Genomic DNA, 27,960 nt, shown 5'->3' on the forward strand with positions numbered 1-27,960 from the left:
TTAATTACATTTCTCAGCAAGACACTGTGTTTCCAGAATTTGTGAATCAAGCTGACAGATTTCATACTGGATTGTTTCAGAACAGCTAATGGAATTACAGAAAATCGCAAACCTGTCCTGATCACCCCATGTCCAGACTCAGGACTGGACTTGCACTGTGACTGCGGAGAAGGACCCAGCATCATCTTCACAAGCTTCTGCCCTTCCCGCCATGTCGATGTACTTATTGATGCTAATAGAAAATAACAGTTAAATACTATAGTCACTATATTGGACTCATAATAGCTGCTCATACTTAAAAAAAGAAGCAGGAGAAGTTCATACCTGGCCTGGAGTCAGAGTCAGGAACATAGCCTGACCTATGAACTTTTCTGACAGGTTTGACTGGCTTCTTGCCCTTTGAACGCTCCCTAAACCGTACCTTTGGTCTGGTACCTTCTCCTGTTCCAAAAACAAAGCAATGATGTTTAAAAAGACAGCAACTTGTTATAATTTGAAAGTAATGTGAGGATACAAAATTTGTCTTTAAAACTTCCAGCCTAATATTTCAGATATTACCTGTGAGCTGGCGTGTCAAGTCTCTGTAAATCTCTCGTCTCAGCCTTGTCAAGTCCTCCTCTTGGCAGTCAGGACTATGAATTTTAATCTCACTGGTGTTGAATCCTTTCGTCACAGGGTTAGGACAATCACAACCAAGTTAAGTTATACAGAGTAATTGGGTTACAACTTTTAAAAGTAATGTATATATTTTATGCATATTCTAATACAGTACCTTTGTAAACAGGAGCAGGAGGAGCTGTTATGACCTTACGGACATGAGCAGAAGGTACAGTTTTGCTGGACTGCAAATATAGTTGACCACTGCCCACAGGCTTCTCCAAGCTGCCAAGTAACTGCTTTTTCTCTGCAGCCTCGTCAAGGTGCTCACGCTGTCTGCGAATTCGTTCCTTCAGCTTTTCCAGCTTTTCATCTGTCTGTTGCCTGCGTAAGCTCTCCAGTCTCTGGCTGGCGCAGCTCGGGCTGGAGTTTTGCAATGTCTCCATCTGCGGGTGAAAACCTTGGCTGAACACCCTGGGCTCTTCTTGGTCTTGGTTGTATGAATAAGAGATGGAACCTTTGGTGGCCAAGTGATGTACTGGATCTCCCGCTACATTGATAGATAACTGGTCATTGAGGTAGTGGACTGATGTATCACTAACCATGGAAGAGAGTGTGCTAGCTGGCTTGACAGTCTGTGCATAACGAGTGTCACGCTGGAACACCATTTGACTTAGCCCAGCTTCAGAGAGTAAAGGAGTGGCATTGGTCCCTACAATTTGTGTCTGATCTTCAAGCTGCAATGGTAACCCAGAGTGTGGAGACAATTCCCTGTATCAAACAAGCAAGGTATATACATCATTAATGGACACACTAAAAAAACAGTAGCCTGAGGGCTGCTGTTTACAGTAGAAAAAAAAAAATTAACATTAATGCAAGTAGCTAAACAGCAACAACCTCTGGCCTGAATACCTTCGCACATCGAGGTCAACTTGCATGCATAGAGAAATTACTTAAATTATTGAACTATTGTGTGTAAACAAGAGGACCAGCTAACAATGTAACGAAAGGTCTGAGCAATAGAGACACTTTGTTTAAAAACAAACCTCTTCATTGACCTTTTGCTGGAACCTGCTATGTTCCTGGTTCTAGTTCCCTTCTCTTAATTCCCAAGCTTGCGGCTATATGTTTTTTGGTGGTGGACAACATACTTAGGGTGGGAGGCATGTGTTGCTTAGCTTTACCACTTAAGTTGTAAAGCGTTGCGTGAAAAACTGAATGTGCACATCAAATCTCATATTAAACAAGTAAACTTTGGCACAGCGTTTTGAGCAAGATAACTGCAATCCCATTCCACATACATTGTATGATTAGTTTAGGAATTTCTGGTTGAACAAACACTTGTTCATAAATTATATGATAAAATAATGTAGCCTAATAAATGATATCCATAGTTAGCAAGGACATTTGATAAGCAATGAGATTTTTAGCCATATTCTCCACACCAAGTGCCAATGTTTTGTCTTATGTCTCAATAGTGACTTGTTATAGTTACCTACAAAATGTGCAGGCTAGCCTTATGTAACGATTATACCTTATATCGTAAGTCATTTATTTTATAAGAGGTAAAAGCAGGCTTCGCTTAATAAGTGCTTAAACTTATTCGGACAATTTAGATATTACAAACTTTTTTATAATGGGGTGGGATCAGGAAATGACCACGGGAAGGACTTGAACCGGGATCGCTGTGGGCACTTGGATTGAAATGTGAAATGGTGGGTACAGCTGCTCCCGCCAGTGCTTGAGTTAACCCATGACATTCATCATGATTGAATACTATTACGACTACTGCTGTAACTACAACTGATAACGATAATGACTTGCTCTGACCTGTAGGGGGGCAGCTGCTCCTTGCTATCCACATGACCAGTCTTTTTAAGACTGTTGTCCAAGGAGCTGTTCTTCAGGGGACTTGGTAAAATGTTACCTGGACATTCAGCCCTCTCTGTTCTGGACAAGCCACTCTGAATCAAACCTGGAAAGGAGAAGGAAAATAACTGGAGAATAAGTGGACAAGAATTTTCAATCCCATGGACATGAAAGTGGATTTTAAAATGAAAATGATCATTGTTTTATTGTTTTACATTCAATCTTGCCCGCTTTAGCTCTGTGAAGCTTTCATTAGTGCCTAGGTAGCCGAGCTCCGCCTATACAGTAGGTTACAGTTTTTTGTCAGGTCGACGGTAGAGTGAGTCATTCAGAGAAGGCAGCACTAAGGATGGGTATAGCGAGTAGTAGCGACCCACAAGAGAGGTCTCAAGATCGCAAGTTTGGGAAAACTTCGGTGTCCCGGACAGTTACAGTAGTACAGGCAAGAGAGTGGTGGATACGACTGTGTCGGCGTCGTTTTTTATCAGCTGCTAACGCACAAACGCACATACGACCTAATCACCCATGTAGGTCTACCAAGGACATTTTCATTTAGTAGATTATTACTGTTACATTACTGAAAAATATTGAGGCAAACTGTAGAGCCTTCCATATGCAACCAAACATGGATGTTGATGGTCTCTCCTAAGTGGATTTTTAAAAATCATTATTCTATGTAATTTGCACTTTCATAAATAAGAGATGCTGTACGCCTATTTTCAGTTTTATAGCTGATGGTCTTATCTTGTTTACAAGTTACTCATTCAGTCTGTAGATGATGTGGGGTAGGCCATTTGTTTATTGTTTACATCTTACTTTGCATACTTGAGGATGTTGCATTCACAATAATATTTATTTTTTGTTGCTTTTCCCTCCATTGTACCGAACTCATACCGAACCATGATGTCTGAATCGAGGTATGAACCGAACCGTGACTTCTGTGTACCGTTTCACCCCTATTCTCTAGACAGAGATGAACAAATGCGGTGATGTATCAGGAATCGATCACTGATGAACTGATAAGGAGAATTTACAATGGTACTGATAGATAGAAACCCTTTATCAATTTAGTTACAAACTTTTCCCAACCTTTGTTGCTGTATGTCCATGAGCCTGTTGAAGTTTCCTTAGGATCCATCAATGAATCCAACAAAACACCAGTCCCTGGAACAGCCTCAAGGCGATTTTCAATTCGGCGCAGCTAAAAGGAGTACAGGGTTTGTTAATATAACTCAAAATGTTCTAGGTATCATGAACAGATACATTATCATACTAAGGAAGCTACCCTTACTTTAGAGCAGTGGTTCTCAAAGTGTGGGTAGGCCCCACTAGTGGCGAATAGAGACATGACAGGTGGGACACAAGGAACAGGAGGACATTTTTGTGCCTTTCTTTAATAATACCGGTCTTTTTAGACAAGGAAGATCACACATTCAAAACGAAATAGCCACACACAAACATATGAGTCATAAATAGGCCGACATATGAATCAAAATAAAATCTTGGTCAAGTGGACTGAGACGGGAAATGTAATGTGAAACCAAAATACAAAAAAAAAATTTAACATTACCATTTTGCTGGGTTGATGGGGTCAGGTGGGGTTTGAAAATTTCCCAACTCTACAGTGGGGAATGACAGAAAAAGTTTGAGAACCACTGTTTTAGAGACTGTTCACATGCCTTTCTTAACCAGTATGGAAATTTAAAGCAACACTAAAGAATTTTCTGGACCTTAACACATTGAGTGCCAAAAACGCAACACTGCGTTTTTAGCTTTTTTTAAAATGACTAAAATAGACACTCTAACAAACCTTATGTGCAATTTTGGGAACTCTACGATGAATAGAACTGAAACAGATGACAATCGAAAACACATGAAAACATACCATCTGGACATTTTTATCTTACCTGAGAACGAAACTAAGCCTTTGCCGCTTTGGGTCGAATCAGTGACGCATGCACGTCAGGTCAAAAGTAGCCCATTTTCATGGGTATATCACTAGGTGGCAGTCTCATCAGATCACTTCGCGGAAACTTTACAGGCATATTTCATGAAAGACGTTACTGTATATCTTCATTTCTAGAAAACAAACAGGGATTTTGATGAAAATTAGCCACTGTTTAGCTTTGGATTTCTCAGGAACAGAGGCACGTAGAAATAAACTATTTGTACCCACTGAGAGCTTAAAGTCTCACCTTTCAAACGAGCCATTGTATGAATTTTGCTGTACAAAAATGGTCAACAATCATCTAGATTGTTGAAAATACTTCCAAACACAGCACGGTATTCAAAGTGTTAAAATAATGATTCCAAAATCATTTCAGTTGTTCATCCACTTGTAACAGGGTGAACGGCACTTCTGCACTTGCTTCGGGGCCCTCTATCGGCTATGACCGCACTATGCAAGTTTACCAGATCGGGTAGCGGATCTGTAGTTCGATGGAATGAGAAATAAGAAACTGCAAATTTGACTTGCTTCGATGTCGCAATACATCATGCTATGTAAATAAAATCATGAAACATCCTCTACCTTGTCTGTGGATATCATTATTTACTGGATAAACATAAACAAATAGCGCATGTGCAACAGAGGAAAAGAGCTTTAGTGTTGCTTTAATCTGGAAAGGCAAGTTTTTCAACTAGCACACAGAATAGGGAGACCAGACCACTAATTAAGTGTGGTCTTATTGGTAGGCAAATAAAGGCAATACATTTATTTTGAGACGGGCCTAGCTACAAGTTTGCAGCTTATTGTTAAGTCAATGTATGCAGGTTATTTGTGAATTCAGTTCTATTGCAGTTTTATATTAAAAAATTATCATCGTTGCTGCACATGTGTCCAGGTTTTGATTTTTTGTGAATTACAAGAAGCTGCTTGCAATGTTATCAAATGGGATGTTTGGAGGGGGGTATTTCTTCAACCTTGAAGTGTGAGGTTAATGGCAATTCTTGCAATGTTGTTTTACAAGATTTGCCCAATACCATACAATAAATAACCATCTGTTCGAAATCTCTTTATCTTTATCAGGCTTGAAATCTGTAGTGGTTAATTACACTTAGTTAATAACACCATGCAGTAATTGAAAGGCACACTAACAAGAAAATATCTAATTGGCACATCATGTGAAAAAGGTTGCCGATCCCTTCTTTAAAGACTCAGTCTCGTTCCCATAGACCTCTGATGTTCGCCTACAAAAAGGAGCCAAAGCTGCCATCTTTGCCCATTTAAGGAGATCCAGGTGTTTAAGGTGCTCTATGAGATCCTGAATGATGTTACTTCTGTTGACGTTCCACGTAAACAAACAAAACACTACTTTCCATTGCATGATGCTACTAAATCAAGTTCTCACTGCCCCAACCCATATGTGCATGCTCACTAACCCCCAACCCCTCCCCTAAACATCTTGTTGGTGTTTGGCTGAAATATGGCTTGTTATGTTTTGGTACACAGCCTGTGGCGACGCAAAGGCAACATGTACCAGCCCCCACCCCACCCCACCGGTTGCAGCGATGCCCCCTTCCCCTGGACAGACGCCACCTTCACAAACCAATTTTCTGGGGGAACCCTGTTTAAGGCTACAAGTACCTCCTAAATAAACTCCAAAAAAGAATGGCTGTGTCACTTATAACTTTAGGACTTTAGAAGTAGGACATAAGTCTGAGACAGGTTGATAGAAGTCGAGGGGACTCCTAGCTCACTAAAACCTATTCACAAATCCACCAATCCTAAAACGCTTTTTGTGGCATTCACAAACAACCAAAACCATCATTGCAAGTAAACTGAATGTAACGTCTCATTTTAAATCAAACTGAATGGTTTCTCCTCTTTGCAGATGTATGTGCTTTCATACAGATTAATTTAAAATACTGCTTCAATAGTACATTTCATTATACAACAGGCTAATTATGATCATAATCCATCCTGCACGCGTTCTCACCTGTCACCTGTCACTAATCATCGTAGGGGAGGTTTTTGCGGTTTTTGCGGGGTTTTGACAATCATTCCCGCGTTACAATCATCCGCCAATCAAGGTGGTCACTTCAGTCAAGCTCGTGCATGAGTAACGACGTTGACCATAGCAACGGAGCTCTTATTTTTATTTTAGGAGTTGTCATTTTTCCTTACTAAGAGCCTTTGAGAATAACTTGCCAGAGAAAAATCCTAGCTAAAATCCGTTAGTGCAATTTAGGAGTCCTCCTAGTAGTAAGATAACATGCTTGGTGAATACAGGCCGAGAACATTAATTGTTTGTGTAACAAAGATTCCAAAGTGCTCGGCAGGTTCAGGTAATGAGAGAAACAACTTTCCCCAAGGCTTGCATTCTTGTAAATAGTAGTGACCCTGCAAGATTCTCAGTCTATGCACACTCATCTGACTATAAAATGTGGCTAGTCTTCCAAAAGCATTCTGCACATCTCCTCAACGTCTTCTGATGTATGGGTAGCTAAAGATATTGCATAACTTCTATTTGAGTTTAAGTTCGATAACTATGTAGCAGCTAGCATGTATCATCTGATGTAGCATGTTTCAGCGGCGCTTAGAGCTATTGAGGTTAACGTTAAATTAGCATGGTACACGAGCAAAAGTACGAATTTCTTTGAATGTATAATCTATCTACACACAAAGTAATAGAAACAAACATTTCTCGCTTTTATTTCTGGGCAACTTATCTGAACCCATGGCTCGCATATTACGTTGATATTATTACGTTGACATTAAACAAACAGTAAGGTAATGTTAACGTTATAGGTTGACGTTGGTGGGTAATGTTATGCAAACTATCGTATTATTGTACACAAACATGCAAATCAACGAACAAGCATAACTTTTCGATGCTTCCACCAGTAACTTTAACTTAACGTTTAACTGTGTACGTCTAGCAGTTTACGCAGCGGCTTAGCATAGTAACTTAGTTAGCTAGACATCTAACCTTTCGAAAGCCAAGTTACGTTGACATAACAGTGCCAAAATGATAACTTACCCTGTGAGCAACCTGAGGTTTCATATGTTCCCACTTAGGTTTTATTGTCCCGAAAACTGTAATTATAATGATAAGATTAACTTGATTGGGACTGATGTCGAATGTTAGCTAAGGTTAGCTTTCAACGTCACTGCACTAACGATATCTAGGCTTCCGGTGAAGCACCCAATTTGGTTCCCCCGGAATTCCTGTTTCCTTTACGCCACTGGATTGAAGTTATTACGTTGTGGCTTGGTTACCTTGCGTATTCACCGCACTGAATTGCGTTTTCCGTGTTTTCAGCGGATCAGCTACGATAACCGACAGGAGTAAATAAAGTAAAGACCACGAATTCCATGGGGAACCAAATCGGGTGCTTCACCGGAAATATATAACGTAGATCGTCTCTCTAAAAAAAAGTCAAAGCATCTGACCCACATTTTTTTTTTAACAGAAACAGTAACTGTCCTCATCTATGGTCCTCATGTTAGCGTCTCGCTGTTGTAGCCTTCTGGTCCTGGATAAACCATTAGTTTATACATTTTATCTTTCAAGAGTGATGTGAAACCCAGTTAAACCATTATTTTTGGCCGCCTAAACACAACTTAAAGGCAAACATTGTTTGCAAGACCATTCTTAGGCTACTATTCTTGCATTAGTGCAAAGATAATTAAGGGCGGAGCAAGATACTTCATGAGAAGCCACTTCCTGGAACCCGAATCGCAAGAGGGGGGGTCAAAATCCCCCTTTATGCAGAGCAGAGGCAGCAACTGTTCCATTGAAGTCTATGGACATAGATCAGAATTTCAACTAGGCCTATATGCTAAAATCTCCATTCTCTAGAGTTAGGAATGTGAATTTTGGGCACGGTTTCATGACCCTCAACCCCTTCTGACCACTTCAGGTACCTTTTTAGCATTTTTGAGCATTCCCGTCTGGAGAAAATCGACTTTATATCAGGTGTGTCCCTCTTGTTTATTCTGCTTATTGGCCGGTTGCTACGTACGCTCTACCTTGACAACACATTAGCCAGCCAGCTGAACCAAATCCTGATTTGTGCTAACGACGATCAGATGGCGCAGGGGTAACTTAATGAGAGCAGCGACATATTTCCATTATTCCATTGATGTTTTTATTAAATTCCTTGAAATGTATGCTTTGTGTGTGTTACTTCCATATTAGAACTAATAGCCTAAATGTAGAGGGCTTGAAAGAGCAGCAAGATTATTTTGGAACATCATCAAGCATTGATAATCGAGTGCTTGATTTTGTACACCTGTGGAAAGGGACCTGATGAAACCCATGAATACGTCTGACACGCAATGACGCGCCTCTTTATGCAGAGGAAGTGATCCCCGTTTTGCGCCCATAGACATGAACTACGACGACGTATCTTGCTACGCCTTAAGGATCTTTGATTAGTGTAACTTTAGGTTTATTCCACTTCGTGTAGCGTTGCGCAGATTTGGTTAAACTAAACTCACTGCATGCTGAACATGTTTAATACATCGATTACGTTTAATCAGATCTGCGCAGCGTTGCATGAAATCGAATGAACCTGTTAATCCTCCCTCACATCCGGCGTAATCTTCACGTAGTTTTTATCAAAATAAAGGCAACCGAAAAACGCTATAGACAGTAAAAAAAAACCCGCACGGGTGCATCCAAATGATCTACTGGTCCTTCCTCCCTTCTTCCTGTTCTAACCTGGTTCTAACCCCCACTTCTAATTATTTGTTTATGAAGGAAACGAGGAAGGAATATAGCCTAAGGAGGATGGAGGAATGAAGAGACAGATATTCTCACTCACTCACACATCACTTTTAAGAGACGTTAATAAGGCCTACTTATGATGCGGCATCTGAGAAATATACATAAATATGTATACATGGTCTTATGGTACGTTAATGAGCAACTGAAGTGGGAGAATGCTAGAGTTTAGGCAGTGCACGTCACACCTGAACTGGTACTTCCCAGTTTGAAGTGGGGGCTTTGGGAGAGCTTCCAGGACAACATAGGGAACGCTCTCACTTCAGAAGTGGGGAGTTTAGAAGCGAGAACGTTCCCACTTCCCAGCCGCATGAATACATAATGGTTCTATATAGGCCAGTCATTAGGCTACTTTTATAATCATGGGGCAACGTAACAATGTTTTCTGAAGTCCTGTTTCCTTTCTCCCATGCCGTTGTGCACCGAGAGAGGTGCGCTTTTCTCTGTCAAGATACTTTCTCCTCCGATAATAAACTTGTTCTCTTAACGAAAGGAATTGAACAGGCCCTGCAGCAATACACAAAATAAAAAAATAACAACATAAGCTACAACCAGTAATTCCTACATGCACATGTCTAACATAAATATCAGTAGGAACTCAACTCATTCACTGCCATTGACGTCTGTAATCGTCAATTTAGACACGTGACATTTCTGTGGTTCAGATGGGGTTGCGGTCTCCAATTGATTCTACGTGTATACAAACTATTCCAAAGTTTACAGTCTGATTGGTGCTTCGTTTTATGTGTAGACACCTAGAGCAAGCTGCTGACGAGGTTTGCCGCTGTTTTGAGCAATGTTAGTGGTTTAAAAATGCGATTTTGAAAGCATGTGGCTGTTGGCCCCATGCTAATCCACTGTTTGCTATTTTGGACTGTAGCTCCTGCCCATGCTAGCTCTGTATTGCGTGATGAGCGAAAATTACTTCCTCCACGGCTTAGTTGATGTATTTTCATTCAAAAAATATATATATTTTTAAATTTCTGCCAAACTTAGGCCTACACTTTAAGTGGATCAGTGGTCTTAAGTAATATTCTAATTTTCTGAGATACTGAATTTGGGATTGTCATTACAAAGTAACACATTACTGTAATTCCACTACTTTTAGCGGTAATAAGCATGTAACTAAGTATTTTTTTAAATCAAGTAACGCAATTACAATTGCTGAAATTTAAATGAGTTTGTTACTCGTGTTACTGTCTTTTGTAAAAAACGAACACTTGACAGACAGAAATGTAGCGGTGAGATGTAAAATATGTGCAGGTGCAAGACCCCAGCCCTACGAATGTTGAAGGCGCCACTCCATGCAAACAACCAGACTTTACACTGACTGCAGCCGATTGTAATAATCCTCTTCTCGCTCTCACAGATGACAACATTTCTCAAATAGCCGTGTGACTCCGGCATATTTATTGTGTTCATGCATAACCTGCATACAATCAGACTGACCGTCTAACTTCCCGCTTTCGTGCCTGTTCTGTTTTCTCTATCCCATAATAACTCCCAGTGCTATATCCCCCTAGTGCTGAACATCACACCGATAAGACAGAGGCAGAGCTGAATAAATTGATTGCTACACTGTAGGTATTTTATCGATGACATGCATCCTCTGTCAACTGTCAAGTCAGTGACCCACTAGGTCTAAAAAAATATGTTTATTGTGTTTGACTGTTCAGTACTGTTCAAAACACAGACATAAAAGTAACTTAAAAGTTACTAATTACTTTTGATATACAGTAACTAGTCAAGTAATTCAATTACTTTGAAAAGAAGTAACTAGTAACTGTAACTGATAACTCATTTTCAGTAACTTGCCCAACATGGTTGCCAGTAATAATCATCCAAATTAAAAGAAATAAACATTTGAAATATATCAGTCTGTGTAATGAATGTATAAAATATAAAAGTTTCACTTTTTAAATGGAATTACTGACATAAATCATAAATCATGATATTCTAATTTTATGACCAGCACCTGTATGTCTGCTGCAATGCATGATTTCCTATCCTATTTCCTATTTTATTATGCATGATTTCCTCAGCGATACAGGGCTACAAGCAGGCAAAGTTTCTTGGTATGACAGAAAAAGATCAATCCTCTAGGTGGCAGTAATGCGCTACTTCAAGTTCCAAACTCCTAACAGCCAACAGAGGAAGAAGAAGTGGTCGTAGAAGAAGAAAAAGATTATAGTGGGATAGACCTTGGTCCTTCTTACCTGACAGTCCTGATATTAAACTAAACGCTGAGCAACCGACATTTACCATGAAAAAGTTTTTTGATGATATCAAGAGAGATGTTAAATTTAAATCAGCGGGACCTGGGAAGAAACTCACTGAGGACTCCAGGTAACGTTCCTATCCTCAGTGGAAATAGCATTCATAACATTGATCAGCTGGGTTTTTGTTTTGGTCAGGCAAAATGGCACTTAAAATATAACGTCACTATTTTACGGTTCAGTAATGTCATCTTAGATGTCTGAAGTAGCCACTTAATATCCATGTTGCAATTTATTGAGTAAAGCCTACCTTAACATTGAAATATTTAGAAGACGATGTTAGCTTGCTGGGTAGCATACTCCTCTGTTTACATAGCTCTTTCGCTGGACGATTATGATCTAACGGGCCATGGCTAGCAGCCAAATAAACCAATCTGGGATGCGTTTCCCGTACAATTACGGAAGTCAGCTTGTCAGATGAATTTCGAGCAATTTCACAGTCGGCGACTACATTTCCAAAGTCGGAATGAAATCGTGGGAGTTTTACTGGAGTCGCGACGCGCTCCCGTCACCTAGCCTTGATCGTGTAGTGTAGCCAAGGTGTCGATCTTATAGATTTAGCAGCCACAGTCATAGTCGGTATTTTTCTAGTCATGGCGTTAGAATAATATGTTTAGATAAGCCTCAATCGACTTGATGCAGATCTGACTTGGTGTGATGTATGCTGCGTTAAACGCAATGCCCACTGCTATTCTGTCTGACTTCATCCCGCCGGAGAGGAACATATGGTGCGTTCATGAACACCTGAGAAGTGGGAGAAGCCTACACTTTATGTTGCGTTCGATGGCATATGGGACGTGGGACTCATCCTACCTCCAACTAAGAAAAGTGCACTGGAACGCCTGTCGAAGTGGAACCTCCAACTGGTGAAGTCGGGGGAGCTCGACCTACCCGACCTCACCAAATTAAATTGGAGGTTAATGGCGGCGCCCATGGAGTCACTGAGATAAAACTTCAACAAACAGGCTATGCACCTTATTTCTCTATGTATAGGGTTGTTTTAGACAATGCAATTTAACATAACTTGTTTTTTCATTTGATGGCGTGAAATGTTGCCATTATTACCTTAGTTAGAATTAAAACATATGGGTAAATTATATCCAGTTACCCTACATAGCGATATGCAGCACTTTTACGGCTCCAGAACAGTTGGTGAAGATATTTTAGTTAGAAGACCGCTATGTGTCAACCAATGTTACCCAGTGCGTCCATGCTTTTTGTTTACATTCCACTTCAATTACCTGGAACGCTTTAAAGTAGGAGCTAGTACACTTCAGGTAGGATAAGTCCCACATCCCATTGCCATCGAACGCAGCATTACTGTACCATGATAGTATGCCAAGTCCCTTTGCACACTCCTGACCTGTACAGTTGGTGGCGGTATGCACCAAAGAGATGTAATCTCCCAATAAATTAAAGAAGAAGAAGAAGAAAAGTCTACCATTCCCAGCAGTGATGGGCAAGCTACTTAGAAAATGTAGTGAGTAATTCTACCAGCTAGTCTAGTAGGCTATTATAATACAGTAAGTTTAACTACACAAAAGTCACCTAAAGACCAAATGTAGCAAGCTTAGTTACATACATTTCACAATAGTAGTTTACTACAGAAGCTACTTTATAATTTAGAGAACAATGAACATAAACTAATAAAGTGAACCAGCTTCAAGATAAGTCAGTGGTATGGCAATGACCTAGCAAACATGACTCTGCATAAAAGATACAGTAACTTAATTACCTTTATGTACACATGTGGGCTATAACATATGTTAAAAAACTGAAAGATAAGTAGGGCCTACTGAGAGGAGTGTGCATATGTGGCCTACTGTGAGAGTGTGCATACGTGGTCCAAATTAGATTTGCCATTTCTTAAGTTTGCAGGATAAACTGCAAGCTAACTTTTTACTGTAACTCAAGCTCTTAACTCTAACTCTATATTCTAAGTTTTTTGCCTGTAGGCTATATGTCACCTCTTGATTGTCCCAGTTTCATTCCACTTGGCTGAAATGTTGGTGCTACATTTAAAAGTACAATTAGGCCTGCCTATTCAGTTTATCTTTACCATGAGCAATATCAAACTAATTCAAACAATTTGACAGCCTATTGACAGCCTATTTCATAGACGTTGCTTAAAGGGATAGTCCGCCATTTTTTAAATTAAGCTAATTTTCCACCTCCCCTCGAGCAAAACAATCAATATTTACCTTTTTCCTGTTCATCCAGCCATTCTGCGAGTCTGGCGATACAACTTTTAGCTTCAGCCTAGCATAGATCATTGAATCGGATTAGACCATTAGCTTCTCGCCTACTATCATCATGTTTAAAAGTGACTAAGATTTCTGGCATTTTTCCCATTTAAAACGTGTCTCTTCTCAAGTTAGAAAGTGCAATAAGACCAACTGAAAATGAAACCTGGTGTTTTTCTACGCTGATTTGACATGGAACTACACTCTCATCTGGCGTAAAAATCAAGGGAAGTTGCAAACGTATCATGGGCGCAGTGCTACTCAGCTATTTAACTTTCTGCCCATTCCAACTGTCAGTTGTCATCAACTATGACTTCCACCAACTTCTTTTCTCTATCTCACCTCTATTAGCAGCATTGTTATGCATTTTCATGCACTCGTAATTCCCTGGAATTACATTCTGTAGTTATTCATTATTATTATTAATTATTACATATTGTTGTTTTTGATATTAGTTTTGCTGCATGAACAACGCATATGGTGTGGGAGCCCAATAGGCCAAACTATGTCAATAAAACCAAATTCAAACTACCGGCACATTTAATGTTACTTCACTTCGTAATGGGTGCATTAGCTACGACTGAACAGTCAACGACTGAAGTGAGACAGTTAAAACCGTCGGGCTGGGGACTCGAGAGCTTTTCATTAAACCGAGTCAGATTCTCGTCGCTACTTCAAACTACTTAATGCAGTTATGTACACGCAGCATTATAACACTATTTAAACCACTTAAACTGACTATATTAAAGAGACCCTATGCAACTTTTTCATAGTCATAAAATCGCTTAGAAATCGTTGTTTTGCTTGACTGACCAGTTTCATCGAAAACAGTAATATTTCCTCCCGCCCCCAGTGTCCCTATCCGCTATTGCAACCTTGCAGTTTGTTCAGGAGGCGATCGCTCCTTGTTTACATCTGGAAGGCTGAGACGCGTAAGGAACAAGAAGAACCATATAAATATACACGCTAAAGCTGTCGGGAAGCTCTGTAGAGAAATATGCAAGCATAAAACGAGCGAAAACGAAAAATGAAACCGAAACCGGAGATGAAATCGCCAATCCTGCATAGTTTCTCTTTAAGTTGCACGTACACGGAAGAGGGCGATAATAGGTGTTCCGATATGTATGTTATGATCATCCTTATTCAATCCTATCCTTGTCGTGTATTGTGGTGTGATTGTGATTTTTCCCTTTTATGTCCTGCAGAACAGGAACCTACTGAAAACCAGTCAGGCCTGTTTAATTGTAACTGTAATATTACTTATTAAATGATTAAATCCTTTTGGTAGCGCCAAACCTCGCGGGATGCAGACCAGTGCCAAACACCAACCACATCATGCCACGCCGACAGAGGGTGCGCAGAGAGCTGGTGCTGCAGCACTTGCGAGAATAGAGCAACAGCAGCGCCCTAAAGACATCCAGACATCCCAAAGTGCTATCCGAAATCAGGGTAAGATTCCAGCAGAAAAGCATTTGGCATGCTGTTTATACCACTTCTAAACCTGTCATATCATCTCAATGATATCTCATGTTAGCTCTCTGAAAATATCTCTTTCAGTCAAACGAGAGTTAGACGCGGAGGCTGCAGCTACAGCTGTTGCTATTGAGGCAAGCAAAACATTTTAAAAGTATGATATGTGAAAATAAACTTTACATAACCATTCAAATGTAATATGAAGTACAATAATGTATTTGTTTTTTTCCCAATAGAGTTGCAATCTTTCAGTGAAAGATTCTGGTGGTTTGTCTGTTTCTGGGATTTATTTCATATGCCCTCTCACTGGATCCAAGTTAGCCAAGAGTGAAAGAGAACATTGCATTAAAGAAGCTATTCTCATGGTATGTCCAAAAGTAATATATATGGATATTGTTAAGCTTTCCTCTGTTAAGGGGATTCAATGTAGTTATTAGGAATGCAATGGTACAGTGTATGGTAGGGGTACTGCTATTTCGATACATGATCGAGTCAAAATCGCTATTTTTTTTTAAAACTAAGAAGGCTCAACGCAACATGATAGTTTGATCGAAGTATCATCAATGTCTCTACGCATGAACTTGAGCATTGAGAACATTGTTTGTGTACACATAGTTTACTAAAAAGCAGCGGTGACCGGTCATAGTAGTGCCCCTACCATTCACATTCAAAACGCCACTTGACCTGAAAATGACAACATGGACAAGCTTAAAAGTGGCGCTTCTAACGTAATTATGCTTTTAAACTAGTTTGACTCGGGTACATACACAAAATCACCCTAGGATGCATTTTGGCGAGAGTTATGCTTTAATGCGAGCCTGGGTGTTCCCATCCTGCCTTGCGCATTGATTTCATTCACGCTGCTAAGGCAGTCTGGAAACTACCGCCCTAATTTTTGCCTGAGATAGGGGACCAATCACAGAACACGGGGGAAAGCAAGACGATGATGAGCTATGCACAGACACATTTGATAGACATCCGTGGCGGCCAATGAACGGATCTGGGCATTTTTTGAAATACGAGAAAATCATCTGGTTGCCATTTGAGTTCATTTGAGAAGTGTTAGGTGCTAGCCAGGCTACTTTAATGCAACAACCTTATCTGATTTCACATGGAATGACCCCTCCACACACATTTAGGCGGCAATGCAACTTTTGAATTCTACGAAACATGAGAGAAATTTAAACTAAATTGACACCTAAGCCCTCTCCACTGATAGTTTCACAAAAGCAAATTGAAACTACCATTGCCACTGCCATTTCTTTGTCTATAGGCAAATACAGTAGTTCACTGTTTAAATTTGTGTATTATATTTTTTATTAAAATACTGAAACCGCACTGTTAGTGTGGCCCAAAAACTGTGATGCATACTGAACTGTGGGCACACTGTACCGTTGCATCCCCAGTAGTCATGCAGATACTGTTGTAAAATCTGTGTCCACAGAGATTCGCAGAGGATCCAGTTGAAGCTTCCATCATGATGATTCACACGTTCAACAAAGACCAGGAAAAAGTTAAAGCAGCAGTGGATATCGTGAGCAAGTAAGAACAGACTGAGATAAAGTCTCCGGAGTTTTGTTGTGTTGAGCATGTCTAGAGCAGTTATATTGTGAGACATGAAATGTAAACCTATCACAGTTGAACAATGAAAAATGTCAAAGTCTCTATCAAAGATTTCAGCTGGAGTGCTGGAAGAAAATGATCATTTTATCCATCCATTCATATGTACAGTATGTGTCCACTCACATGGTCTATCTATAAAGAAAGGAACAATTCGCTCTATGTTCTGTCCATTGCATATCTCTTGAATCAATTTGCTTGGATGTGAAATGTGAGATACAGGGTTCCTGCGGGTCATGGAATTTCTGAAATATCATGGAATTTTAGTCATAGAAATCTATTCCAGACATGGAAAGTCGGGAAGTGTTATCTTTTTTTGGGCAAAGTCATGGAATATCAGGGAATTTTGTTGTGGCAGTTTAAAGGAATAGTTCGGAATTTTGGACATAATATGATCTCATTTCCAACTAAGCTGGAATGATATAGGTTGGTGGGGACTGTTTTCAGCACATTTCATCCAGTCCTTATAGTTGCAGGGTTCAGCGATAAGCTCGTGCTGAGCTAAGGCAATTCTATGGTAACATTCAAAACAGTCTTACCCACTCCACAGAACACCCGAGACAAATAAATTAAAATGTCCTCGATGTACATGTCTGTGTTGATAGTTGTTAGAAATAAAACTAATCTTGCATCTCAATGATGTATTACATTTTTAGGGACTTTGTAGATTAGTAGCGCTGCATCAAAAAGTAAAACTCCAGTTGGGACACCGCCTTATAAACATGTTGATTCAGTGTGCATTCAAAAACCGGGAAAATAAATGCTACAGATGGGCACCAATTTCAGTTAAAAGAATCCGAAAGGAACCAACTGTGGCTTGGCTTCTTGCAGCCGGCTTGGAGCCGGCAAAGACTGTAGGCTACTGAAGTTGCGAATACTGTATGTAGGCTAGTGATCATTTTAGACCAGAGGACTTTGAAAAACCCCACAGTCTGAAGGACCATAAGTTACTGAAAACAAATGTTTGTAACGTTAATTGTAATTAACGTTAGCCTAGCTGCATCTGATAACATTAGATTGAGACTGCTACATGTACCGGTGACGTTATGTGTGTTGTAGCCTGGCAGAGTGGAATTAGTTTGCAATGCGCATGCGATACAATACGATAAGTTATTTTTTTTATTTCTCGGGTGTTCTGTGGAGTGTTTTTAGTGGCAGGCTGGATGTTACCGTTGACTTGCGCTAGCTTAGCACCAGCTTAGCATCGGCAAACCCTGCCACTATAAGGACGGGATGAAATGTGCTGAAAATGGTTTCCATCGACCAATGTCACCCTGGCTAAGTTGGAAATGAGGTCCTACAGTATGTCCAAAATTCCAAACTATTCCTTTAAAATGTACTTGCCAAAATACATTAATAGAAATGTTTCCAGCAGTGTTGCTGTTACTTGTAATCAAGCCACGGTAGGAGGGTCCAGGGTAGTGCTGGGCGGTATGGCCAAAAATGTGTATCACGGTATTTTTCAAAATTCTGACGGTTTCACGGTATATGACGGTATTTTTTTTTCCATGCATAAACAGGTGTTCGCAACATTTTCTATGGGTTGACCAAGGAATTACTGCAGTAGATTGACTTAGGATGGCCTATTTTACTGTCATGATGAGTGAATATTGTAGAATAATTCCACACTAGTAGTAGTATTACAGGTTGCATGGCCATGATGCTGTTTACAAAGAGGCACTCATGATTCTAATGGGCAATTGCAGTCAAAATACAGAACTTTTACTACGCAAATTGCACAAACCTACACAAAAAGTAGTGCAAATACTTATGGTTCAAGTTCAAGCCCACGTACACTGTTTTCAAGTAGCCTAAATATAAAAAGGAAATATAAAACAAGTGTGACTAAGTGAAGAGACTGCTCCGCTAATATGCCTACTCTGTCAAATAGGCCCATCAGAATCATGCCGTGTTGTTATTGTGTGCTCTACACATAACGCTAGGGGTAGGCTAACGTTTACAGAATTCACGTGGATGTCTTGTTAGCCTATCATGTTACGGTTCGCTAAGCAAAATGTAAACACAAAAGTTCGTTTCAGTGCACTGATGACAGTCAAGATCATGACTAACTAACCAGCTAGTATTGTTCAGTTCATGTCTGTAACATGCTTTACTTGCTACTTGGATAATTTCAGCGAATGTTATTAAGGTAAGATGAATTATAAGATCATAAAGCTTTCCTGTGTTCGGTGGATTCGCCTACTAGCCAGCTAGCTAGTTACAGCGGTGAACAATCTTTTTTTTGTTTCACCTACTGGAAAATCCCTTTCAATGTAGGTTATTAAGACCAGTAACGCTTTTCTTTAACTAGGGGAACAATTTAAGGTATTCTGTGCAACACCCGTAAATAAATCCTGTACCAAAGGAAAAATTAAGCCTTCAGCATCATAATTAAAGGGAAAACGTGAGGTGTCTTGTGCTACAGGCTCCAATGTTTACTTTCACTGTGCGTGTTTAGAAGCGCAACACTGAAAAGGGTCCCATCTGAAACAATGACGCGCGACGCAGCATTCCGCCCACAGTGTAATCAAATACACCGGTATGGCGGTATATTAAAAATTCATATCATAACGAAAATATACACCGGTATTCGGTGTGAACCGGTATACCGCCCAGCACTAGTCCAGGGGCATATTTTAACGTTTAAATGCATCAATGCTCTAAATGCATCTGGTGCACTTTGAAAATAAATTCAGAGGTTAGACTTGCTTATTTTTTATTATCTATGAATGAAAATATTTCTGCATTAAATTCACAACCACAAAACATATTTGTTTCACAGTTCAGAAATAGTCAAAATAGTGTAGGCTACATTTCAGCACTCTATAAAATGATGCAGATGTGGTCACCTGTGTTGTTCAGCTAGTTATTAATCTAATTGTAATGTAATGGTCATCTATAAATGCTGTACCCTACTATTCAGGACAGTCTAGGCTACCCACATCTGGGAAAGTAGGATGTGATTGTAGCTTGTCACCAGAGGGTTGCTGGTTCGATCCCCGACCAGTAGGAAAAATGTGGCCGGGGGAGAGGTTGAGCACTGCTCTCCCACGTCCACATCCACGGCTGAAGTGCCCTTGAGCAAGGCAACTAACCCCTCACTGCTCCCTGAGCGCCATTGTTGGCAGGCAGTTCACTGCTCCGGGTTAGTGTGTGCTTCACTTCACTATGTCATGTGTGTGTTCACTTATTCACGGATTGGGATAAATGCAGAGACCGAATTTCCCTCACGGGATCAAAAGAGTATTTATTCTTATGGCGGAAGTACTTTGACTCGGCGGCGCAGTAATAGAGTATCATCACTCTCTTGTTGGTTCTATTGACGGCAGTGAGAGGGGAGAGGATTGTTCAGGAGTGATGATATTACTGCACAGAGTGGAAGTGCTCCCAAGTGCTATTCCAAGTGCTATTCTGCCATTCATTACAAACACAGCTTGGGTGTTTCTGACAAGACAATGGTTGTTTTTCATATTCTGTTGCTATGTCTAGGTCATTGGATGGATACATTAAAGGAATAGTTCGGAATTTTGGACATAGGACCTCAATTCCAACTTTACCGAGGTGAATAATTTTAGAAATAAAACTAACCTTGCAACTCAATGATTTATTACATTTTGAGGGACTAGTTTCTCAATATCAATCCGCCACTGCCATACAGGGAACAAAGTAGGCTATTGCAATGCGATGCAAGGTTAGTTTTATTTCTAACATTGTTCTATCAACACAGGCATGTGCATCGATAGTCTGACGTTATAATTTATTTGTTTCGGGTGTTCTGTGGAGTGTTTTCAGTGGCAGGCTGGATGTTACCGTTGACTTGCGTTATCTCGGCACCAGGTTAGCACGAGATGAACGCTGCAACTCAAGGAAGGGTAGAAATTCACTGAAAATGGTCTTCACCGACCTATATCACCTCGACTAAGTTGGAAATGAGGTCCTATGTCCAAAATTCCGAACTATTGCTTTAAACTAAATTCGCCTCAAAATACCACCTTTAACATTTCACTTTTTTTTTTTGTGGTCAGGTACATTGACAACATCTGTAAGAATCCTACAGAGGAGAAATACAGGAAGATCAAAATCAGCAACAAGATCTTTCAGGAGAGAGTGAGCTGTGTGGAAGGTTGTCCAGAGTACCTGCAGGCTTTGGGGTTTCAGAAAACCATGCTGCCAATAGATGGACAAGGTGAGCCTGTATTGTGTATCACATTCAGGAATACAGGAAAACAATCATACCACTAGGTAGAATAAACAACAGTATACATTAGGACATACAGTCGTGGCTAAAAGTTTTGCCGCCCCTCACCCTAGATTTGATGGTTTTTGAGCAAAACTCACTCACTTTTGAAGGGTTTTTTAAAATGAAATAACCAAACCAGGATATTTTCAACAGCTTAACGCAACTAACAACAATTGATTTCCCAAAATTCAGCACAAAATATCACTAAAATACCGCAGGATGCAAATACGGCACGGTCAAAAGTATTGGCACCCTTCACAGCAAGTGTATTTTGTAATGCTAAAAGTGGGGAAAAATTAAATTTGGGGAAATCGATTGGTGTGTTAGTTGCGTTGAGCTATTGAAAATAACGTGGTTTGGTTACTTTATCAAAAAACCTTCAAAAGTGAGTGAGTTTTGCTCAAAACCAACCAATCCTAAGGTGCCAACACTCTTAGCCTTGACCGTATAGATCATAATGCTTAAAATCATTTGATAGACACAGTTCTAAATATCCTATATGTCAATTCACTACTACACACTTTATGTATAGTTGTTGATAGTTAATATGCTTGGTAGAGACAGATGTGTACAAATGTGTTGGTACCTGTTAGTATTGCACCATGTACTGATATGAGGAAAGTATCATGATTCCTCTCCTTTAAAAAAAAAAAAAAGTTTTTTAATGAATGATGGTGCTTAAATAAAAGCTATGTGTGTTTAGTGCTCTGCTTCCAGTCTCAGTTATGTCCTGGGTGCAACAATTTAAATGGTATAGTAAAGGCTATGTGAATAAAAGATGCTCCTTATCATGGCATGTGCCATTCCAATACAAACCAACTAGCACAATTCATCCTATTATCCTATTATTCTAGTCTGTCTAATTTAATTTTGATAATGTTAGCCTGAAAAAGTGTCTCGCATCGAGTTTATTTGTTATCTGACTTATCTGACTCTCTCATCTCAAGGCAAACTGAGGGAATGATGCACGACCATTCAAAAACATGACTGATTTTCTAAAGATGCAAAGCTTAATGCTAATCGGTGAAGTGTCCCTTTAAGGGAATAACATAGTTTAATATGAACAAAAATTTCAATTTCATTCGAAGTGGTATTGAAAAAGGTCTTAAAAAGCCTTGAATTTAAGTTGGAGGATCCTGGGGGTACCCTGCATACACACACGCATGCAACAAGCACACAGACAGCACAAACATACTCTGAGTTAGTTCAGAGAAAATGTAGGTTCCTTTTTTTTGGAAGGGTACCAATGAATGTGTCCATGTCTGTACGTTAAGTGTTAACTACATACCGATAACTTATTGCAGCCTTATGATTTAATAATAAAATGTCCTGCCTTCAACAGACACCAGTGAGGAGTTCTGGGTGCTGGCAGAGCAGGATGATGACTCCCTTGAGCAAATTAAGAAGTGGAGGGACCAGCTAAAGGAAGCCGAGCCGGTCAGAGCCCGTCTAGATCGTCAGCCACAGGCTTTCAGATCATCTCCTAATGCAACACACTTTGATCTCCCTTCAGATTTTTATAATCTAACAGCAGAGGAGCTTAAAAGGGAGCAACACCTTAAGTAAGTCAAGTCAAGTCAGTTTACAGAGTTTACACAGAGTGCAACCCAAAGCGCTCCACACACACGAACAAGACATTGACACAAAAGACAAAAAGATGCTGGACGGAGCGGCGTAGTTGCCAGCGTACCCGCGACACCAAGACAAACAAATTTAATAAGTGAGATAAGTGATAAATAAGTTTGAGTCTGTATCTGGATGGATAGTTCCTTTCTGAATGGCTTAACCACTCATTTCTTCATACAAATGATGCACAAATGTGAGTTAATGGAGGGGTAAAAATGATTACGTATTCATTGTAAATGTTTGTATTTAGGAGCGAAATTGTGGAAAGGAATGCAATGTTGAGAACAAAAGCCATGCGTGAAAAGGAGGAACAGAGAGAGAGAAGGAAATACAATTATGCTCTTTTGAGAGTGCGGCTGCCAGATGGAATTCTCCTACAAGGTAACAATTCCACCTCTGTGGTCTATTGACGCACTAGGCTCTATGTCACACATGTTTGGACTGTTAATTGTCTTATCTAGTAATTTCTGGTATTTCTTGATTACCTTTAAATATTTTACATTTTCGTAGATGAGTTCACCACACAAATGTGAGACTGCCCTGTTCAAGTTAGACCACAGGAGGGCAAGCAGTAACAAATCTTGGGAAAGTTTCACAGTTAAGGTTGTGCGACATGGCTGAAAACAATATCACAATAAAATGTTTAATTTCAGGTTATATTGATAGTGATTGATAAAAAGTGATGGGGCAAGTACTGTAGCTGAGAGAAACAAAACTACAGAAAATCATCAAGCTCTAGGAGAAATGAAAGATGTGACGGACATAAAAAAAAAACAATGTTTGAAACCACAATAGCTGGAAAAGTTCAAATGGTTGAGATATGAAAATGTGGATGGACTTAATTGATTCTTGATTACTCAATTCTTGATGGATTGATTGATTTATTCTGTGTACAACAGAACCTCAATGGTGCTCCTCTGTCTCACCGTATAAATCACGCCCCATACCGGATAGGCTTTTATGATTGGCTCCTGAGATTTTGTCATTGCAACGCATATTGCAGGCAGTCCAGGCGAATCTGCCACAGCAAATTTAATGTAGTCAGATTCACCTACTTTGAAGGCTAGAAAATATCAAATTGAACTTTAATATGTTCAAAACTATCAAACATTTCATTGTTCAAATTCTTATTGCTATTGGTGAATTGTTTCGTGGTATACATCACTATTGTTTTAATGCCTGGGCTTATATGCAATTCAACTTATACTTGGCATTGGCAATTGATAGTCATTAGCCAATTTATACTGGTAGAATGTGGTCTTCATATGCCATCTACCATTTACCTGGTGGCATTTTTGTGTTGGTGTGAGAGGCACCTAATGGTATTTTCACAGTAACCAGGGCTTATTCTTGACCGTGTTCACAGCTCTCACTTCCCTTGGCCATGTCCTCTTTCTAACAAACATAATCAACTAAGCTAGCATAGATCATCTTTCTGTCAAAGCTATACACTAGACACTATTTTGTCAATCACTTTCAAATGTTTTCCTTGATATAATGTATGCAATCAATCAAACTTAAACCTAGGAATGACCTGTGAAGGTCAAGAAAAGCATTAATAAAAACTAGGCTACTAAAAAAAACTAGGCTACTTTTCAGACACTCTTTGGCATTCCTGCTCAAAAATTGGGTGTATGTCATACAACTGGCAGAAAAGGTGATATTGATTGGTATTCAAATTATCGCTTATCTCAAACACTACATGAAAAAAATATAAAGATGGACACTGAAAGATTGAAGGCAAAATAAATCTTGATATTTACCATTCAATCTACAAAAGAAATAAATATGTTTGATCAATTTCCAGCAAGAGCTTATTTTGAGAGCCCAACAGACAAACTATTTGTTTACCTATCCAATGTAAACCCAGGATTTTATTTACTCACCTGTTCCTACTATTTGCCTGCAAGGCAAAACCAGTCGCTTTGTGCTCGATGATATATTGAGAAAATCCACGAGAAACAAACGTTTGGGCTAAAATGTTGAATTTCACATTTTCGCTTAATTCGACAGTATACATACAGTCTACACTTTCATATCATGAACAAATTTAACAGAAAAAGATGTTTTGACTCTTAAACCCGGTGAAGATTCAACACATTAGCAGTCATTCCCGTTGTCCACAACACTTCAAAAGGTGATTTTCTCCTCTTATGGCATGTTGTGACGAGAGAACCATGTCAACTTTGAATGCGGTTATCTTAGCGATAGTTTCTTCAATACCCTCGATATACATATCATTGGAAAGCTTAGTTTATGGCTGTTCATATGAGCATAATAACTTGATTTTGTTAATTTTACCAAAGCAACTGGTTTTGCCTTGCATGGTCACATATTCAAATCAACTTGGTAACATTTTGTATTATTTTTAGGTACTTTCCTGGCCCGAGAAAGGGTTTCTGCACTTTACCAGTTTGTGCGGGAGTGGCTGGTTGATGACTGGCAGCCATTTGAGCTGATGGCTCCAGGAGGACGGAAACTGAATGAAGATGAGGACATGGCACTCAATGAGTGTAATTTGGTAAGAAAACAAAGAACTCACTAGCATGAAGTCATTCAGTGAGGGGTATTTGTATTCTGCCTCAGATATCATTGCTACTGTACAGTCAGGACAATAATAATTTGTAGCATCTGCCAAGTGTCCTGCTTTAACAAAAAAGAGCTACTTAAACTGCGTAACACTGTCTCATTATAAGTCACTGTCGTAGTGTGGGTATCTTTTTAGGGCCCGAGCACTGAAGGTGCAAAAGCTCTATTGTTTCTGTGAAGATTATTATTAGGGCCCGAGCAGCAGAGGACCAGTCTGCACTGAAGATGCAAAGCCCTATTTCCACTTTTGGGGAAAACAATGGTACCAGTGACTTGTGACCCTAACTATCCCTGGAGGTGGTGGAAGTATACAAATGTTGTGTACACACGCTTATAGGCCACAAAAGAACATAACCATGAAGAACCTAACAACCATAATATTATTGAAAGAACCAGAGTTGGGACCAAGTCAAGTCTTAGCAGTCAATGTCATTATTAGACAATCTAATTTACAGGGTTTTTTAAAAATATAAATACAGATTAAAATATGTTCCATGTTTCCGCCCTGAAATATATTACAATATGCACATGTGTAATTGTGGTAATAAATAAATAAATAAACAAAAATACTTGACTAACAAACATGAACTGAGGAATCAGCAACTTTTCAGTTAGACATTTGTCATTGTTTGTAGTAGGCTCACTCTATACACATGGCTAACTCCACCAAGAGCCTAGTGGTGGGAGGGTTCAATGTACCTGCCCGCTACAGCAACTTGCTTAGTCTATATTACAACCTGCCCAGAGTACAACAGGAATGCCATTTGCTCTATAAGAGTTTATGTGCCATCAAAATGATTTTAGAAATGTTATTGTAAGTTACAAATAAAGTTCTAAATAGTTAACGTGTGATCATTTATGTGTTTTCTCAGGTCCCTTCTGCTGTGGTGACATTTTCATGGGATGAGGCAGTGTTGGCAGACATTGCAGCTGCTGGAAAACAAAAAATGTCTGTGTTGAAGCCAGATCTACTCGAAAATATTAAGACCCTCAGCTGAATCAATTGTCATCAGAGGTCTCCTGTCCTTTTCCTCACAACTTCCTCCCTGAATTGTCCATCATTAATCTCAGTGCTGTGTGGCTTTGGAAGAATAGCTTATATGAGGACAGAAGTCCGAAGTGTCATGCAGTGTTGCACTTCTAATAAAAGTAATGTAAACAGCCATAACATGGTTATAAGGAAAGAAGAATGTTTGGACTAAGGCAGTTGTGTAAACTATGTATAGAAAATTAAGGACAGAGATATACAAAGTGAAGATGACCTCTTAACACACAAAATGTAGTGCTTTCGGAAGGTATTACTGATCAGTCTAACACTGAATGGCTGTGTATGTACACCACAAGAGTTTGGTGACAATGGACAAATCCCAAAGTCCGGACGCACAAATTTTACGAGAACGTGCACCAAAGTCTGTAAGGGCTTAGGGCTGTCCCAATGTCGAATTTCACATGCATGTTGCAAGTGTCAGCATCATCTGTTATTAAACCTCGCCATTGTGAAATGCTGTCCCAATCCCATTAACACCCATCTGAACCCATGTGGCCTCACACTCACTTAGCACCTGAGATCAATTAAGTCTGAGTCTTAGTCCTCAGGAGAGACATGGGCATTCAATTAAATTTTGTTAGTCGATCGTCAATTCTCCCGATGATCAACTATCAATTAATCATTAATATTTTTATAGGCCTATTAAAATTCCTTATTTATTTAACTTTCTATAAATTAAAAATGTAATGAAAATACAAAAATACAGCTTGTTTGCTGCGTAGAGCGAGTCTTGAAGCAATGAAATTCATTTCATTACCAGCCAGAGGCAATATTTGACACCATTCTCAGTTACCTGCGAATTTCCATTTTGAAATAAATATAGCGGTGCATCCTGCTTTCAGTTTCAACCAAGGTCATAGCACTTCAACACGATATTGCAGTGAACTAAGTCACTTTTAAAATCAAAATGGTCCCACGCCACATTTCGCCATGACCTCTATGATTACTTTTGAAATCAAAACGGAAACTCAGATTTCAAATATTTCAGATGTCAAATATTGCCCTCGGCTGGTAAATGTGTTGCCACAGTGAAATTAATTTAATTGCTTCAAGATTCACACTACGCAACGCAACCTACAATAGTTTAATCGATAAAATCAAAAATTTATGTGATCAACCAAATTCTTAATGATCAATTCTCGATTGTCGATTATTTATGCCTATCCTTAGTCCTCAGGGCTCACTTTTGGATTCAACCAATGCAGCTCAGAACAATTCCCCTCCCCAAATGAAGTTATGGACAAGAACTGAACCACTGTACAGTGTGATTTATGACTTCCAGACTACTGGAGGGACACCTTGGGTCCATTGCTCTGTTGCTACTGTAGCTTAGCCACTTTTCAGTTTAACAGTTTTAAACTTGTGCTGAGATGATTACGGTTCAAAAACCCAGCTCCGTTAATGCAATGGTAACTGACAGAGGAATAGGCCCCTTGACTTACAAAACAAACAAAAAACAGCTGCAAATAGCAACGTTTGTACTAACAGCACTTCTTAACTGTTATTAGCTTCCAATGTGACTGATTCAAGCTATTGGTCACTTCTCACTTCTGTTAGTCACTGAACCCTTGTATTGGAAAATGGGCTTAAACGCTCATTCGGGGATAAAACAAAGGCATCATAAGGAATGCAAAGGCACAAAATATGT

The 27,960-nt window shown here is 39.5% G+C and overlaps 2 protein-coding genes across 5 annotated transcripts in view; one reads left to right on the forward strand and one right to left on the reverse strand.

The window, feature by feature from the left end:
• The window catches only part of cep350 (centrosomal protein 350), a 29,908-nt gene extending 22,329 nt beyond the window's left edge, over positions 1–7,579 (reverse strand). For 2 of the 4 annotated variants that reach the window (XM_062555611.1, XM_062555609.1), the window contains exons 1-9: positions 7,449–7,579; positions 4,374–4,545; positions 4,037–4,085; positions 3,556–3,667; positions 2,428–2,572; positions 773–1,368; positions 559–663; positions 325–441; positions 113–232 (exon numbers count right to left, since the gene is read on the reverse strand). In XM_062555611.1, the coding sequence (XP_062411595.1) occupies positions 113–232; positions 325–441; positions 559–663; positions 773–1,368; positions 2,428–2,572; positions 3,556–3,667; positions 4,037–4,039 (1,198 nt within the window). In that variant the 5' untranslated portion in view covers positions 4,040–4,085; positions 4,374–4,545; positions 7,449–7,579. The remainder of the gene's footprint in view (positions 1–112; positions 233–324; positions 442–558; positions 664–772; positions 1,369–2,427; positions 2,573–3,555; positions 3,668–4,036; positions 4,086–4,373; positions 4,546–7,448) is intronic. The other 2 variants (XM_062555612.1, XM_062555610.1) reach the window with 2 other exon arrangements.
• A 3,793-nt stretch (positions 7,580–11,372) lies between these two features.
• ubxn6 (UBX domain protein 6) lies at positions 11,373–27,956 on the forward strand. The gene is made up of 10 exons (XM_062555635.1): positions 11,373–11,543; positions 15,005–15,165; positions 15,274–15,323; positions 15,426–15,554; positions 16,634–16,731; positions 20,835–20,995; positions 22,392–22,611; positions 22,926–23,056; positions 25,048–25,196; positions 26,137–27,956. The coding sequence occupies exons 1-10, from the start codon at positions 11,461–11,463 to the stop codon at positions 26,260–26,262; spliced, it is 1,308 nt and encodes a 435-aa protein (XP_062411619.1). The 5' UTR covers positions 11,373–11,460; the 3' UTR covers positions 26,263–27,956.
• The last annotated feature ends 4 nt before the right edge of the window (positions 27,957–27,960 follow it).

The sequence above is a fragment of the Sardina pilchardus genome, chromosome 15, assembly GCF_963854185.1.
Source record: "Sardina pilchardus chromosome 15, fSarPil1.1, whole genome shotgun sequence".
NCBI lineage: Eukaryota > Metazoa > Chordata > Actinopteri > Clupeiformes > Clupeidae > Sardina > Sardina pilchardus.

Excerpts from the sequence above, each read along its gene's own strand:
- ubxn6 (XM_062555635.1), top strand. The coding sequence starts at position 11,461 with ATGAAAAAGTTTTTTGATGATATCAAGAGAGATGTTAAATTTAAATCA. Across the intron at positions 20,996-22,391 it reads GCTGCCAATAGATGGACAAG|ACACCAGTGAGGAGTTCTGG; the intron begins GTGAGCCTGTAT and ends TGCCTTCAACAG. Across the intron at positions 22,612-22,925 it reads AAAAGGGAGCAACACCTTAA|GAGCGAAATTGTGGAAAGGA; the intron begins GTAAGTCAAGTC and ends GTTTGTATTTAG.